General features: G+C 38.6%; 1 protein-coding gene across 1 annotated transcript; it reads right to left on the reverse strand.

Moving 5' to 3' along the window:
- Positions 1-2,525: 2,525 nt before the first annotated feature.
- Positions 2,526-14,518, reverse strand: LOC308666610 (di-N-acetylchitobiase-like; the record flags this gene model as incomplete). Its single annotated transcript, XM_081325504.1, has 7 exons — positions 14,332-14,518; positions 13,044-13,182; positions 11,031-11,239; positions 6,166-6,334; positions 4,710-4,807; positions 3,637-3,798; positions 2,526-2,711 (listed from the first exon to the last, which is right to left on the reverse strand). Exons 1-7 carry the CDS (start codon positions 14,467-14,469, stop codon positions 2,526-2,528), a joined length of 1,101 nt encoding a protein of 366 aa, XP_081181630.1. The 5' UTR covers positions 14,470-14,518.
- Positions 14,519-16,984: the final 2,466 nt, after the last annotated feature.

Here is a 16,984-nt window from a genome sequence, read left to right on the forward strand (position 1 = left end):
GACACATTTGATCTCCTCCGTCCAGATGCAATTTTGGTATACAGAAGATTGATTGCTTTTATCTCATAATACAACACTTTTTTTTCTTGTTCTCAAGCTTAACAGCACTTTCAAACAATCAGACTGCCAGTTTCCAACTACTATAAAACGAAGCTAGAGAAATGAATTCTTTTCTTCAGTTACATTCTAATATTTAAATGTTTGAAGCTCAAGCATGTCTATATTTTTGCTTGTATCAAAATTAGAGCTTTCCTTTGATGTTCTAAGATGGTGGCGCCTGGAATGGCTGCGGCTGCATTGGCTCTTGAAGGCGAATAGTTTTGGGAGGGATAGTAAGGGCTATAGGCCACATGATCAGGAAGATTTTAATGTGTTTTGAGCAACATGGTGGAACTAAGGTAACATACGACATACGACCAACAATCTTTGCTGGCATGGCGAGTTTCTAGTTGTTTTGGAACTGTTGGTGAGACCGTTAAAAGTCGTTGGTGCTGTTTGAATTTGTTCTACCAGCAGCAAGATCTGACTGCTGGCCCAGTGATGGATTGTATTGCAAATCAGGGCTGTTTCCAGAGGAGCCAGAGGAGGAGAGGACCTGGAGCTTATGGAGCAAAGGAACTGGATAAGGCTGTCGGCAGGCCCAGAGGAAGAGAGAGAGGCTTTTGGAGGAGTTGGTGGGAGAGTGCTCCAGGGGCGAAAAGAAGCAAGGCCTCTTTAAGGAAAGGGTGGAAGAGTCAGGATCAGAAAAAGGAAAGAAGGCGAGGTTGTCAGAATACAAGCTAATTTGAGGGCTAATCCACATGGAGCCCCATTTCCATCTGTCCTGTTTGCCATCGTTCACTCCCTAGACTAAAATGGACAATGTGAAATTTGAGCGGGCCCCGAACAAGGAGTATATATCAGAGGTGGTGACCCTTTGAGAGCTATATGCAACGAAATTTCATTTTGATGTATGCCGATTGGTGTACATTCAAAGTGACAATAAAGTAAAGTTATCATGTTGCTCATGTTTCCAAACTAATAAATGTGTGTTCTACTCGCAAGGATTTTACTAATCCTGAATTAACAAAATTCTGTCTTCCTGCACAAGTTTTGTAAAATTAATAGCTAATACATATTACATCATTAAAGTGATATAGGAACAAGTTTACCTAAAGAAGGCTGAATGGTAAACACATTTCTGAATTGGCATGACCATGACCCAGAAGAAGGGAGGGAGGGAGGGAGGGAGGGAGGGAGGGAAGATGGATGGATTAGGGCCAGTGAGCTCTCAAAGCTTTACAGAAATACTACCAAAACATGGGAAAATCATTAACATTGCCTCTGCCCTAATATACCATAAAAAGGTATAACTGAGCACGTTTGAATAGGTAAAAATACCATTCTAGGCAAATGTCTTCTCGTAACTGCAATATTGCTGCTTTGAGCTTCTTAGTGATAATAACAATACCAGAAAGAAGCACATTGAAAAGATACAAAAGCTGCTATTACTGTTAAGGACAATATAACATTGCATCAGAAATGGTCTTGAGTCAGAATTGCCACTGATGAGGTGCTTTGTTCCTATAGATGGGTGGGAATGTTTTAATGTTCCTTGTGACAAACAAATGAAGGAATGTAAGAAGCAGATTATGTGAACTAGCCTACACAAATTCCTTGGCTCCATAATCTGTTGGAGCTATTATTACTTGTTAGCAAGTGTGTTTTCCTTTGGAAAGACTGAAACAGGGTTAATTTTACAAGGCCAAGCAATCTAGAGATATATTTAATAGTTTGCTTAAAAAACAGGCACTTAGATTTGGGACCTTTTCTTGTCCTTAAAGAATGAGTTTCTGGAATGTAAATCTCATTGTGGTAAACCCAGACAAGCTCTTTCTTCAAATTCTTCAGCCTGAAAGACAAGTTGTAAATCTATCCCTACACCAAGGAATTTAGGCCACAATGTGCTGTTGATAGAAAAGTACAAATTGCTTTGAGGAAAAGAAGATAAGAAAGAGGATATTAAAATTTTACAACACTTTCCAGAAGAACTCGACTTTTACATTCCAAATAATTCTAATTCTGGTATATACTAAACAAAAACATTATACATAATCTGAAAAATCAAACCTGCTTCACTAAGTACACAGAACAACATATTCTGAATCAAACTGTAAATTAAAAACAGTTCATTGATGCAACCATTTTTCGCTCCCTCCACTTCCCCTCCAATTATTGATTTTATAAGTTACAGCTTTAAGCAAAAACCTTTTACTATAACTATAAAAAACCACTTTTATTTGCCATATTTATAACATATATTTCCCCTTTCCTTTCTTGGAAGTAGAGGACATGCTTAGAATGGTTGATGTAAATTATTTTCCTTATGGAGAAATAAAATGTCACAGCTCTTATGAACGAGGCACACGTCTCATTGTGGAACAAGGTAAATTAACATCAAGTAGTCTTCCAAGCTTTTTCCTGTGCACTATACTGTATCCATTTAAAAACTTAATTAATCATTCCTGGTTGTCTGAATTCATAAATTATGTGCCTTTCAAGGCTTTCCACATTGTTTCTGTTTGCTGTTGAGCTGCATCACTTGAGTAATCCAGGCAATTTGCATTCCACATCCCAATGCCCCTCAGACCACGTTCTTTTGCATAGGCTGATTTCAGAGAAATGCTCTTGGGATTGTCAAACCACACTTGGTGAAAAGCACCCTTTGAGTCCTGCAAAGGGCCAAAAGAAAGAATGTGTTAACTAGTTATCCAGGTCAGAAAATGCTGCTAATGAGAAACAACACTTCATTACATGTCCATTAAACATACTAAAATGGAGCTGATAGGGCTACTGTCTCCCACACAGTTTTACTCTCAAAAATCTTGCAAGGTAAGCCAGGCTAAGCAAAAGGAGCTTTCAGACAAGTTTCTATTGTGAAATTAATGGGTCCTGTAAGTCTGATTTTGCTCTCTATAAAATGAAAATAGGCATCCTCATAGTTTCATTTTGAAGGAAAAACTGAATAAAAACTACTATACAAAGAAGTTTCTGAAATTAAACAACAAATTATTAAAACAACCCATGAACAAGAGCTTCAGTTTATAGTTTGAAGAATATATTTTTAATTAACTCAGAATGTTATTTTTTATACATTTTCTATTAAACAATTCATTCAGCCAAGCATATGAACCATGAATATGTCTTTGAACAAGATGCATAAAATAGGATGCACTAATACTCCTTCCATTAATAACCCTAACTCCATTGCTTAAGGCCACTGATAAAAATGGCTGTAAGAGGAATTAAAATGTACTTATACTAGAGACTGTGGAGATCTTGGGATGGCTATATTGTCTCCCTGATTTTTTAATTAAAAAATATCTTATTTCTTATCCTCTACACTTCTATCTTTACTTTCCTGAGTTGCAATCTATTGCTCGTAATTTGTACTTTTCCCTTTTAGTATATGTATAAAGCCATAAGAGTGGTGGGAATTTAAAAATCTAAACAGAGGAATTTGAAGTGTACAAAAGATGTTCACATGGAGCCAGGAAAATATACATTAATTTTGTACTAATATATTTTTGTTGTTTACACATATATATATTTATAAATGTGTACTTTCTATGCAAAGGAACCCTTAGAACAATTTACCTTGTATTCTAAAAAGGGAGCTTTTTGTTCCTCATCCCACAGGATCTTAGATGTAGAGGTCTTTTCCAATGTCATGATGATTCTGTAGGGGGCTTGTCTTATTGTGGCGTTATTGCACGGAGCCCCTGAGAAAACATTATTTGCAAAGAAGCAAACATGATCCTGAAAAAAGGGTAATTTCCATTATATAGTTACAGTAAACTTCAAAAAGGGTTCTGTTATTAATACACACAATCATTTCTCAAATATGCAGCACTGGAAAACTTTATAAATTCTTATTTGTCTGATGCATGAGAAAATCTCAATTTCCAAAATTAAGTGGTAAGCTTGTGTACGCTATTATAGGAAGACAGGTATTTTGAAGAATAATCATTATCTAAGGCAAGAGGGGTACCTCAGGACTTTCAGTGTTATCTTAGAAGTGGGTTTTATTGATTCCAGAACCACATTTCAGACTACAAACTAAGCAAGAGTTTCAAATCTTACCGAGGTTCCTTCAATCGCTTTAGCTTTTCATTCAGCAGTTGTCATCTCCTGCAGCAGTGTTTGAATCATTTGTAGTGGGGGGGCATTTGTGCAGCCTGAATGTGGATATAGCCAGTATCACTGGGATTTTTTCATTTTTTTTCAGAAGAAATTCCATGTCACTTTAGACCAATATTTTTCAAAATTGACAACTTCAAGATATATGGACTTTTAACTCCCAGAATTCTGCAGTCCACACATCTCATTTTACAGGATTTCTTTCTCTGAATGGTGGCCATTTTTGTTGAATTTATAATAGGGAGGGAAAAAAAATCCATGCTGCTCTATCCTAATCACTCTTCTTTCTTTTAAAAAATTTTCTTTTAAGATTTTATTTTATTTTATTTTCCCCTCCACCCCACTGGTTACTTTTGGAGCCTTCTCTTGTGGTTTCCTGTTTAAATACAACTGCTTATTTAAGATTCTAGAGACTGAGAATCTAAAGCTAAGACCTGGCAGACAAACTGGTTATTAACATTATTTGACTTATAGTCCTGGGGTGAAATTCATGCCCACAAAAACATAGAAATGAATTGTTTTTTTCCTACCTTAACTAAGTTTGGACATGTATAATCATAGCCGTACCATGGAACGCCCATCACCAGTTTCTTTGGATTAATGCCCATGCGAATGTAATGGTCATATCCTGATTTAATACAGAAATGTACTCTCATGGTTGCTATACTTATTTGCATTCAGGAATCTACACTTGTAATATCAACCAGACAAAAGTAATTAAAATAGGCATTCAAAGTGAAACCAAACCAGTAGAGGGTTTTTTCATATAGCATTTTATTCTTTAATTTTATATTTAATTTAGATATAATTTACTTTATTTATTTCTATTTATTCAGGAAGAAAAGAAGTGTTAATAGATTTAAAGATATCAGAGGAGGATTGTACACAATTAAGATTCCTATGGGTTAATAGGAATCTTAATTGTATACAATCCTTCTCTGACATCTTGCCAAAATCTTGCCTCCCAAATCTACAAATGACTGTTCGGATTAGAAAAGAAAGGAAGGTATAAGGGAATCAGCCACTCCTGATTTGATCCTAATCAACCAGAAGTCTTAGTACATAAAGTGGAATTAGTGGGAAATTTGGGAAAGACTTGGAATTCTAGAAACTTAGGAAATTTAAAAGTATTTGTAATCTAGCATATACCTTGGATTTTAATAACATCATAGAAATGTTAAGTAGGATTTCATGGCAGAAGGCATTAGGGAAAAAAAGTGCTTAGAATGGGTGGACAAACCTAAAACAGGAGATAATTAGGGCAGAATTGCAAACAATTACAGGGTGGGAGGGGAGAGAAAAGCTAACAGAAAAAAAACCATCTGGCTATCCAAAAAGCTTATCGCAAGTCTGATAAAATGATACATAAGGTAAAGGTTCCCCCGCACATGTGTGCTAATCGTTTCCGACTCTAGGGGCCGGTGCTCATCTCCATTTCAAAGCCAAAGAGCCAGCGCTTGTCCGAGGACGTCTCCGTGGTCATGTGGCCAGCATGACTAGACGCCAAAGGCGCACGGAACGCTGTTACCTTCCCACCGTAGTGGTCCCTATTTTTCTACTTGCATTTTTACGTGCTTTCGAACTGCTAGGTTGGCAGAAGCTGGGACGAGTAACAGGCGCTCACTCTGCTACACGGCACTCGGGATTCGATCCGCCAAACTGCCGACCTTCTGATCGACAGGCTCAGCGTCCTAACCCACTGAGCCACCGCGTCGGGAAGTAAAAAGAGGACCAGAACACTAATAAGTAGCTAGGTTTACATGTATCCAGGTCTTGCAGTATAGTATGGTCCAATACTTGGAGAAGGGAAATGTGCCTTCTAGCTTGGAAACTGGTTATAGAGAGTTTGTAGGACTAGGGCTGATTTTGATTCAGTCCCCTATGCCATAAGACCTATGGTGTTTTATACAAAGATCCAGTCTTCATTTTTTCCCAACTAAAGAAGCTAATAATTCTTTATACTCTGGAGATGAAACTGATTCCTACCCACTAAAGTTTGTTTGTATGGGGCATTGGCCCTTGCTATGCAGTTGGACCACAATGGACTCTGTTCATCGTAAGACATCACAAATAGGAAATCACAGGAGTCAGCAATTCCAGTATAGTTGTAACATCTGTCTGTACATTCAGGAGACCAAGGCACATCAAAAGTTACCTGCAGAGAAAGAAAAGCACAAGCAGTATATCTCTCTTCTTTTCTTCATTTTTACTACCCCAAAATCATTTCTAATGTATACAAAGAAAAAAAGTTAGGTGAAATTTTTCTTTCAGTCACGTTTGCCTCTTGATAAGCACTATGATGTAGCAGCAATACAAGAATGTCTTGCTATTGCCTCTTTTCAAGATGCTGGATTAAACAATCATCGTAATTCAGCTTTTTCAAATCTGCCCAACTTTTCAGACTGTTGACCAAGCCGAGGCTATACTTCACCATTAAATAACTTTTTAAAATTATTAAATTTAAATTATTTTTAAATCATTAAAACCACAGCCATGTCCATTATAGGTAGTTCTTGATTTACAACCATTTGTTTAGCAACCATTCAAAGTTACGATGGCACTGACTTATGACCATCCTCACACTTAAGATCAAAATTTGGGCGTTGAACAAACAGCATTTACGATAGTTGCAGTGTCCCAGAATCATGTGATTACCATTTATGACTTTCCTAGCCAGCTTTTGACAAGCAAAGTCAGTGGAAGTTAGATTTGTTTAATGAATGAATGGGTCACTTAACTGTAGTGATTCACTTAACAACCATGGTTAAAAAAGAGCATAAAATCAGGCATGACATACTTAACAACCACTTTGCTTAATAAAGGAAATTTGATCACTGTTGTAGTAATTTGGGGACTACCTGTATTTTTAAAAGAATATAAAGATTTCTTTTGGAAACATTTTGTGATAAAATTCTATGTCTTTCAGCATAATCCTCTGAGTGTTTTAGACTTCGTTTGAAGAGTTCAAAGATGCATATCCAATTAAATCTCATAGACTCTCCACCTGCAACCTACATTTCACAGAACATGCAGCTTTCTCCTTTATCTCAACATCCTGCTCTTTGAAAAATCAGTTTCTTTGTAGTTGGTATATATTTGGGGCATTTTCCCACAAGCTTGCTGTACAGATTTGGCTGTGAATAAGCATTCTCTACACACGTTTATATGTAAAGCTTGCAAACCTTCTAATTAGGTTTGACTTTTGTGTGTAATTTATGAATTTTGTGGGGGAGAAAATAGGTGATAAACATAGGCTAAATAGAATAAAGCCTCAAAACCTACCTGATCAAAAGGCTTGCTAATGGGTTCAACATAGTCATTTTCTTTCAACCCACAGTTTATCCGTAAGTTCTGTCATATGTTCACAGGACAAAGGCAGGCTATAAATCCTATAATAACCCATGTAAATTACACTGATTTTGGTCCTGTGGACATCTCCTACCCATTATCTTCCAACCTGGATTTCCCAACCCAGCACAAAGAGAAACCTTAGTTGTCTAAGTTAGGAGCCATACAAAATGATGATACAGTGGGGGGTGGGGAGAAAATGCAATGCAAAAAGCATTGAGGATATTGTTGTGTCAGGGCTCATCAGCAAAGTCTAAATGCAGCTCATAATTTTAGTGGAAGCTAGCTGCCCTATAATTTTAGTAAGCTTTACAACTGAAACTCTTTTTAATAATGTTAACCTTGGGAAAGGAATTTGTGGTAGTAATTTGACTAATTTGTTCTAGAATTATTTTATCAAGGTGGTTCAGGCTAAAACTATATTCCCAAATCTGGGAAATCTGTAAACAAGTGGAACAAATCCCAACATTTGTGTTTCTCAACCTTAGTAACTTTAAGATGTGTGGACTTCAAATGGAATTATGAGAGTTGAAGTCCACACATCTTAAAATTGCTAAAGTTGAAAAACACTGGTCCACACAGTGATTACTGAGGATTCTGGGAACTAAAATGCACACATTGGCACACACATTGGGTATATGGGCTGAGTACCAGGGATTTAATTAGTAAATTGCAAAGGTTCTAGTATGAGTAAAGATGTGCTGGAATGATTTAATTTTTTTCATAGTTTATTGCAAAACCCACAGTTGCCTAAAATGTGGTTAAAACAAATCTAAACATATTTAATTAAGCTACATAATAGCGATATGTATGCTTTGAAAATGATTGGAAGATACTTTAGAATAAACAAAATGCAGGAACAGCACTTCCTTGAAAGCGGCCACATCTGAAAAAAAGTAGTGATGTTTGATCATTAAATTCTGACCCATCTTTTCTTGTTATTTTTCAAAACTTGTATAGCCTTGATATACAATATGAAGAAACTTTGAATTATATGTCCTTTACATTAGCATTGTTCACTTGATGTGAGAATTTGAATGTATTAGTATAGTTCACAATGAGTGATAAATTTTTAAAAATATTATACAAAGCAACAATTTGACCAGAAAAGACTGTGGCATATATTTTTCAACCATAATTTTATATATCAGTGCAATTAAGGATGCTGAGAATCTAATTCTGCATTCTGCTCCTCACCAGCTATTTTGTCTATGCTGTTCAAATTCAAAGGCAAATAGTTTCAAGTCTGTTAGTTTCAAGGTACCAATCCAAATTTCAGGCAGTTTATTTGGAAATTTAAAAAATAATCTCCTTTGGGTTGAGAGCACTTAATGTCATTATTATTTGATTGGTACAGAAAAGCTATGTGCTAATCTGGAGTTGCCACATAGTCCTTCACTAACAATTATAGTTGAGCCTTGAATTAGTTGTAAATCACTACAGTCATAAAATGAGGCATCACGCAACTAGACCCATTTTTTCTGCATTTTTTGCTGCAGTTGCCATTTTCTACAATGTGGGTTTTTTTTTGCTGGAAATCAGAAGTAAACCAGCAAAAAAACTGTCAAAAATCAAAGTCACATGCAAATGGCCAGTTGCCAAGCCTCCAAAATGAGATTACATGATGTGGGGAATGCAGCTATTGTAACTTTGAAACAGGGTCAGGGGTGAATCTGTCATAATTTCAAACAGTCATTCCGTGACCAGTCATATATTGAGGACTACCTATATGTGAATTTATTGGATTCCATACTCACAACATGATGTATTAGCAGTAAATAGCCAAAAAGGCAAGCTATAGGTTGGGGTTTCAAATTAGTAGAAAAGGACGGGCTTATTATATATCTCAGTTGTATCTTTTAAATGCCATGTAAAATATTCTTTTTCCTTTACATTTTTAATGAAAACAGGGTTATTCACATTGTTTTCCTGCTACCATCTTCATTTTAATTTTACTTTATGACTATTTGTAAAATGTCGTTTGTAATTTACAAGGATAGAATATATCATTCAGAAAATTAAAATTCAGATTGCTGTGGCCTCCCAAATATAATTGTTTTGTTTCTAGTGTGACTCTATTGTTAGTCACCTTTCCGTTCTTCATCATGGCTCAATTAAAACGCTCCCTTCCTATTGATGAGCCAGCAGAAAACTAAACCAGCACAGATTATACTGTTCCTGCTACCAATCCCAACTCCTTTGTTCTGGGTTGTAGTCATTAGATGGATGTCTAACATTTCCCACGTAGCACTGGTCTCTACTCTCCCACCTTTCCCAAACCAGGGGAAAAGTCATCTGTCAATCATAACACAATTGTGATTGTTGATGGTTTTCACTGATAGTGAAGCCATACCTGCAAGTTTAGCCAACTGTCAAAACTTGCTTCTGCTTTCTCTACCTCCTTTTGTGTGTGTAACAACTGACCAAACAGAGAAAAGGGGAGACCTTTATCCAACAGCTTTTGAGGTAATCACCAGCTCATAGGCCTGGATTATAAGAAGCAGTAAACTGGATCGGACCCTTGGCCCATCTAGTCCAGCAGTCTGTTCTCACAGTGGTCAACCAACTGTACATGAAACCGCTAGTCTCCCGGCAGAAGGATGTCTATGAGTCGATTACGCTGCCATCAAGGTGAGTAGTCATACATCCGCATGACTTCCAGGAATTGATTCGATCCTTTTTTGAAACCAGCTAAAGCCGTTATCCAGCAGCACATCTTATGGTTAACAACAAGCGTGTTTAGCATAGTTCCAACAGCAACAGCTAGTGTGGGTATAAGTCAGAACTGCGCCCATGTTTAAAATTCCAAACAACAGCTAAGGGGTTCAATAGGTAGACTGTACTATGAAGCAGAAGCGTGCTCGTTCCTCAAGTGCAGCTTCCTCCCCCTTACTTTGCCAGGGCTGATCTTGAGCCAGTGATCAGCTTGGAGCCTGGCAGGTATAGGGAGAGAGCCAGGTTTGAAAAACCAGGCTCTTTTGCTGCTGAAAGCAGGACAGAAACCAGTGCTTGATACAGATGAAATGTCCTTACTCCAGTCTGAAGTGGCCAACTTTGAGCATGGAGACACTCTTAACACTCTGTCGGGGTCACCTGACAGGAACAACAAAATGGCTGAGTGAAGCATAACAGATGATACCCATGGTAAAACTGTTATGGTTGTTGTCTACTTAAGGGAAAAACACTACTTGAACACTAGAAATGCTAAAATGTCTTTAAAAATAGACTGGGCTGACTTGAAGATGAAAGGGGAAGATGAAGGAGAACGTCAGGGCAACATAGTGAAAAATAGAGGTTCCCATGCTAAGTAAGTTAAGTATCGGTGAAGAAAAGCCTTTAGTTGTGTTGATGCTGGTTTGACAATATATTAGCACCAACAAATATGCAGCATTAAAATGTGTGCTCATAACAGCCAATACTGTCAAAAGAAACTCGTATGTTAAGACTGAGGATTGACTAAATGGAGAATTTAATGTAAAACATAATCTTTCCTTCTAGTTTACCTGAGAACCAGGAATTTCTTTGTGAAAAACTTCTGTTGTTTCTTTAACTAAAGCAGTTAATGCATAATATTCAGCTGAGGATTTTTTAACTGTTTGTTCAATGTCTATATTGATTCCATCCATATATTGCTTTTTAGCCAGGCTGATTTTTTGTTTTATCCAGGCTGTTCGAAGAGCAGGTTTTAAAATTTTCTTCATAGATAAGTTTCCTAAACAACACATAACAATTAATTGCCATTATGTTTGCACCACTAAAAGGAATTTTAAAAAGAAATCACCCAGATGTTTGCCCTGAAGTTATGTCCCATGAGACTGGGGTGGGGGGTGTGGGGAGAGAGAGAAGGAAACTTATATCACAGCTACATTAATTCAGTTCCATTTCTCTGAATGAATGATCTGGAATTGGTTTTATGAGGCAAAGCACGTATGAAAAATGATTCAAAATAAAATACTGTTTCTACTGCAGCTATACTCAACAATGAAGTTCCAAATAGTAACACTCATTATCATATGCATATCATCAATAGTCACATATATTTAATTCTTTTAAATTACCACAATATCATTTATCTCCAAATGCATTGGCCATATGGCCTTTTTCCTTCAAACATAAATTGAAATGAGGAATTTATGTAGTATTATTCCTTTGAGAATTTCCACGGGGGGGGGGAACCACCTTGAACAAGGCTACTTGTATTATACTACAGCATAGGTCCCCAGCCTTTTGGGCACCAGGGACCGGTTCTGTGGAGAGGTTTTTCCACAGACTGGAGGGTGTGGTTTTGTGTGCTGCCTGCACCTCACGGATGGAGCTTTGCTTGTTTGTGTGGACCGGTTACTAGCATGCTCGAGGGTTGGGGACCCCTGTACTACAGAATACCTGCGAGTAATGTATCATAAACAGTTTCTAGAGCTTAAAGCACATTTAAGTAGCTAAAAATATTTCTTAAATAACAGGTCTATAGAATTTAAAAAATACAAGCAATTTTTGAAAGGAAATAGCAGGATGCAACCAACATCTTAAAACCAGCTGTGCTCGTTTTTCCCCTCACCCAGGAGAATGGTCTATTTCTAATTATTATAGAATCATAGATCATATGGCTGGAAGGGACCTCGGAGGTTTTCTAGTCCAACCCCCTGCTCAGGGCAGGCGTCTAATACCATCATAGTCAAATGGTTGTTGTCCAGTCTATTTTTGAAGACCTTCATTGATGGAGCAACCACAACCCCAGAAGGCAAGCTATTTCACTGATTGTTCTTACTGTCAGTATTTCTTCTTCTAAGTTGTACCTCTCTTTGAAAGCTTCCACCCATTAATTCTTGTCCTGCCCTGTGGCATCTTAGAGAATAACTCAATCTCCTCTTCTTTATCTCCTCCAGGTACTGGGAGACAGTTATCATGTCCGCCCTTGATCCTTCTCTTCAACAGGCAAGACATACTTAGGTTTCAACCATTCATCATACAATTTAGCTTCCACACCCTTTATCATTTTTGCTGCTCTTCTCTGTATTTTTCAGAATCTCAATATCTTCTTTGTATCACAATGACAGAACTGGATGCAGTATTCCAAGTGTGGTCTCACCAGTACTGTTCTAACACTTTATCCGTTTCGAACTATCATGCTGAGCTGAGCAATTTAATATTATTTAGGAACAGACTGGCTTGGTGACAGCCAACCCAGATTGACACCTGTTTGACAAAACTTACTTAAAAACCAGTAGGATGTTTTTCTATTTAAAATAGATTTCTAGGGCAATTCAGTCAACATATCTTCCATTTATTGGGGGAGGGGGGCTTCACATAACGGAGAACACGAGGTATCCATAAAATGTTGGCATAGTCACTATAAACGTATGAAAAATAAGACATCATTCTTGAATAATTCTTATGGGTTATAATTAGGCACATGTCCAAGGAATAAAGTTAATTGACTACAACAAAAAGGACTCATAGCAGCTAAATTGTATAAAATGCAATTGTTAATAATTTATGTTACTCTGGATAAAACAAACCTTTTAAAACAACTCTGGATCCTTTTGAATGAGCATAACATATAAGCTCGGGGTCATAGTCTCCAAAAGTTGCCACTGTTGTAATTTGTGTCCAGTCATAAGATTTCCAGGTCTTCCCACCAACATCAAATACAAAGACCTAGAAAGGCACAGCAAAAAATAATATCTCTTTCCCCTTCTTTCTCTTTTTTTTAAAATCCCATTTATATCCCGCCCTTCTCCGAAGACTCAGGGCGGCTTACAATCTAAGAAGCACAAATCAATGTGCTTAGCAATAGCCTTCATTCTATGTATATGCCTGCTTATTAGGGCTTTCGCCCCCCCCAAAGCGGCATTTTTACAAAGTCAGCTTAATTGCCCCCAACAATCTGGGTCCTCATTTTACCTACCTTGGAAGGATGGAAGGCTGAGTTAACCTTGAGCCTGGTGGGACTCGAACCTGCACTAATTGCAGGCAGCTGGTGTTAACTCTTGACATGATATTTTTTGGCATTAGAATTAGATTTGGCAGATAGGCATATTCCTTAATGTATTCCACAAGAAACGATCATGATCAAATATTAAAATTGTGTTTTTCAATTCATAAAATGTAGAGTGGCAATTTTTTAAATGAAGTTGCTATTTAATAACAACGATTCAAAGGTGCCACAATTTTGCCAGCAGGCTAGCATTTTGTTATAAGAGACTTTATCCAGTTAACAAGTGTAAAATATGAGTTGTATATAATAACAGTATTAAGATTGCCTCTGTCCTCCATTCCTCACCAACAAGGCCCTTTCATAATACCTTTCATAATCTAGCAGTCCGAAATGAAGTAGGGAGCTTTTCCATCTGCCCAAAGTCTAGAGATTTAGCACTGGTCGCCACTCAATCATCTGAACGCTACATAAACCACTAACTACCTTCAAACAATGCCTGGAACCACGAAGCCACTACTAAAGAAATCAGGTTCCCATGATTCTCTTAAGCCACAACAAAAAAAAAAAAAACCTGACCACGTTTAATGCCAACAAAGCTCATCAGATCCGGCAAGCGCAGCTGCTATGCTAGATCCTTACCCACGTTGTAAAGCTACTGTGCCCCGACTTCAAAAGGCGAGGAGCCACAGTAGTTAACGTGGGCTTACGCTGAAGCACTTTTGACATTTTAAGTGACCGCTCAGAAACATTGCGGCAACCTATTGAGAGAGCTGCAGATCGAAGGGCCGATGGCAGTAACACGTGTCTCTCCATTCCTGCCCTTGGAATTCCCCCGTTGCGCCGTTTGAGAAGACCCTCCGTCTGCGCACCTCGAAGTCGCAGTGAGTCGAGATAGGTTTGCAAAGCGCAGGATGCTCGCACGGGCACGCGCTGGAGCCCAAGAGCCAGCGGCGGAGGAGGAGCGCGAGGCAGAGGAGCGCGCCCCCGTCACCTAGCAACCGCCTCATCCCGGAGATTTCCCCGCTTGGAATCAGTTTCTTTTGTTACTGTGGATATTCTTATCCTTTCCCTTTCCTTCCACCCACCCGCCTGCCTGCTGCGCGGGCGTTGAAACGAGCGATGGAAAGTGGGATGGGCCAATTTTATTTGCTTCGAGCGCTTTGAGAACTCTGCATGGATTTTTTTCCCCATTTTTTTTTCCCTCCCTCGCTTGAAAAAGACTAAAAGTGATAAATGCTCACAAATAACAAAGGCACCTAGGCTTTGATATATTGTCAATCAAATATTTATTTATTTTATTTTATTTATTTTCATTCCATTTATATCCCGCCCTTCTCCGAAGACTCAGGGCGGCTTACAAGCTTAGCAGTAGCCTTCATTCTATGTATATGCCTGCTTATTAGGGCTTTCACACACACCCCCAAGCAGCATTATTACAAAGTCAGCTTAATTGCCCCCAACAATCTGGGTCCTCATTTTACCTACCTCGGAAGGCTGGAAGGCTGAGTCAACCTTGAGCCTGGTGGGACTCGAACCTGCACTAATTGCAGGCAGCTGGTGTTACTTAAGGAGGCATTAGCCCACTGCTCCACCAAGGCTCTGGGGTTCACATCGTCTCAACCAATACCGCCATCAGCACCCGCATTTGGTTCAAGAACTTAACTGGCCCTAGGTTCTAGAGAAGTTGAAAACACCTGGGCTCCTTGACCAGTATCTTTACCAATATTTTGATCTACTGCTAGGTGGCAGCAAAGTGATTCAGAAAACTCTTGACTGTGCTGCTGGTTAGAACAGGGGTAGGCAACCTCGGCTCTTTTATGACTCGTGGACTTCAACTTCCAGAATTCCTGAGCCAGCTTGGCTGGCTCAGGAATTCTGGGAGTTGAAGTCCACGAGTCATAAAAGAGCCGAGGTTGCCTACCCCTGGGTTAGAATATTGCAACCCTGATGCCATGGGCCTAGCTAACCCAAAAGAAACAAACCAATTTACGGTTGCATGCAGTAGCTAAATTCACACACTAAAGCTTAATATGAGATTTGTATTTGAGTAGTTAAACTACTGTGGTTTGTAATCTATGGTTTACGATACTGCATTTTGGGCAAAGTTAGTCCAAGATAGGAAAGCGATGACTGTTCACCACAGTCCTGATCACCCATTGCTTATCTTGTCATGCAAATGGAGGAATAAATTAGAATTAAATTAAGTTGTGGTGTGTAAGAATTTCTATCACTCGTGAGTTTTAACATTGCACAGTCCATGGAATTATTATTCTATTTGTATCCTGCTCAAGGCAACCAACATACCTAAAGCTCCTGCCTCTTCCCAGAACAACCACCCTGTGAGGTGGGCTAGGCTGAGAGAGAGTGATTGATCCAAAGGCTTTTACGCTTAAGGGAGACCTAGAACACAGTCTGGTTTCCAGGCCATACATTCAACATTAAGCTCAATGTTGTGTGGGAAGCCAGCTCCCCAGAGAAGGAAATATTAAAAGGGAAGAATATATTTCCCTAGAGGATTTTAAAAGCAGAAACCAACCCTGCCCCCAAGTCTCTCTGTCCCATGCACAAACCAAATCTGCAGGAATGCAGATGTGATAAATCTCATCAGGAAACTGGGATTAGGAAGAAAGATCTCTAGAGTCAACATCAACCACAGCCCCAGGGAAGCAGGGGACATAATAGGACATACCCACAACCATCAAGAATCCTAGAGGGGCATACCTAGGCTCAGGACAGAATACACAAAGCTTGAAACAGGAAATAACTCCAAACAATAGAGTCCAGGGGGTATAAAAACTCATTACCCACATGTGGTCAGTCCTTTTTTTCTGTTGGATCCATCTTTCTGTCTGGCTTTCCTCTGCAATAAACTACAACCTTCTTCCCAAAACAGTTGCCATGTTTATTCCCCGCTTGGAGGAACCATGATGAAGACTTTTCTTCCTACAGTTGTGTAGTCGGTACTTTGCAGGCATTGAGTAAGATGGGAGGTTCAAACAGCAACAGGCTTTACTGAAGGTTAGAACATAACAGAAGCAACTAGAAGCTGCTGCGCAGCTATTTATATGGTTGGCCAGTAGGCGGCGACCAACAGGTTTAAAACAACAGTTTCCCACCCAAAACCTTCTTAACCAGCTGGAGACAGCCAGTCTAGGCCGGCCCAGCAACCATTACAAAACATACACGTGAATTAAGCAATTAACAAACAGTACAACACAAGCAAACAGCATATAAAAGGCCAGTACATTACAATCAAGTCCCAAAAATGTTCATTTTTCTTCAATCATACCTCTCATGGAATCTCAATTGAGAAAAGCTACTCTATCTGAATTCTTTTGTACAGAATTACACTCATTACAGGTTGCTGTGGCAGTTTTGGATTTCCAATGTTTGGAACGTGGCTCAAGATCCAAAACAAAACAAACACTTGGAATTCCAGCAACAAAGTTTTATTTCAAAAGAAACGTTTGCAAAGGCTTGGTGGACTGAAACACACACAGGAGTTCAGCCACACCTTACAGA

Source organism: Vipera berus, assembly GCF_964194415.1.
Source record: "Vipera berus genome assembly, chromosome: 3".
NCBI classification, from domain to species: domain Eukaryota; kingdom Metazoa; phylum Chordata; class Lepidosauria; order Squamata; family Viperidae; genus Vipera; species Vipera berus.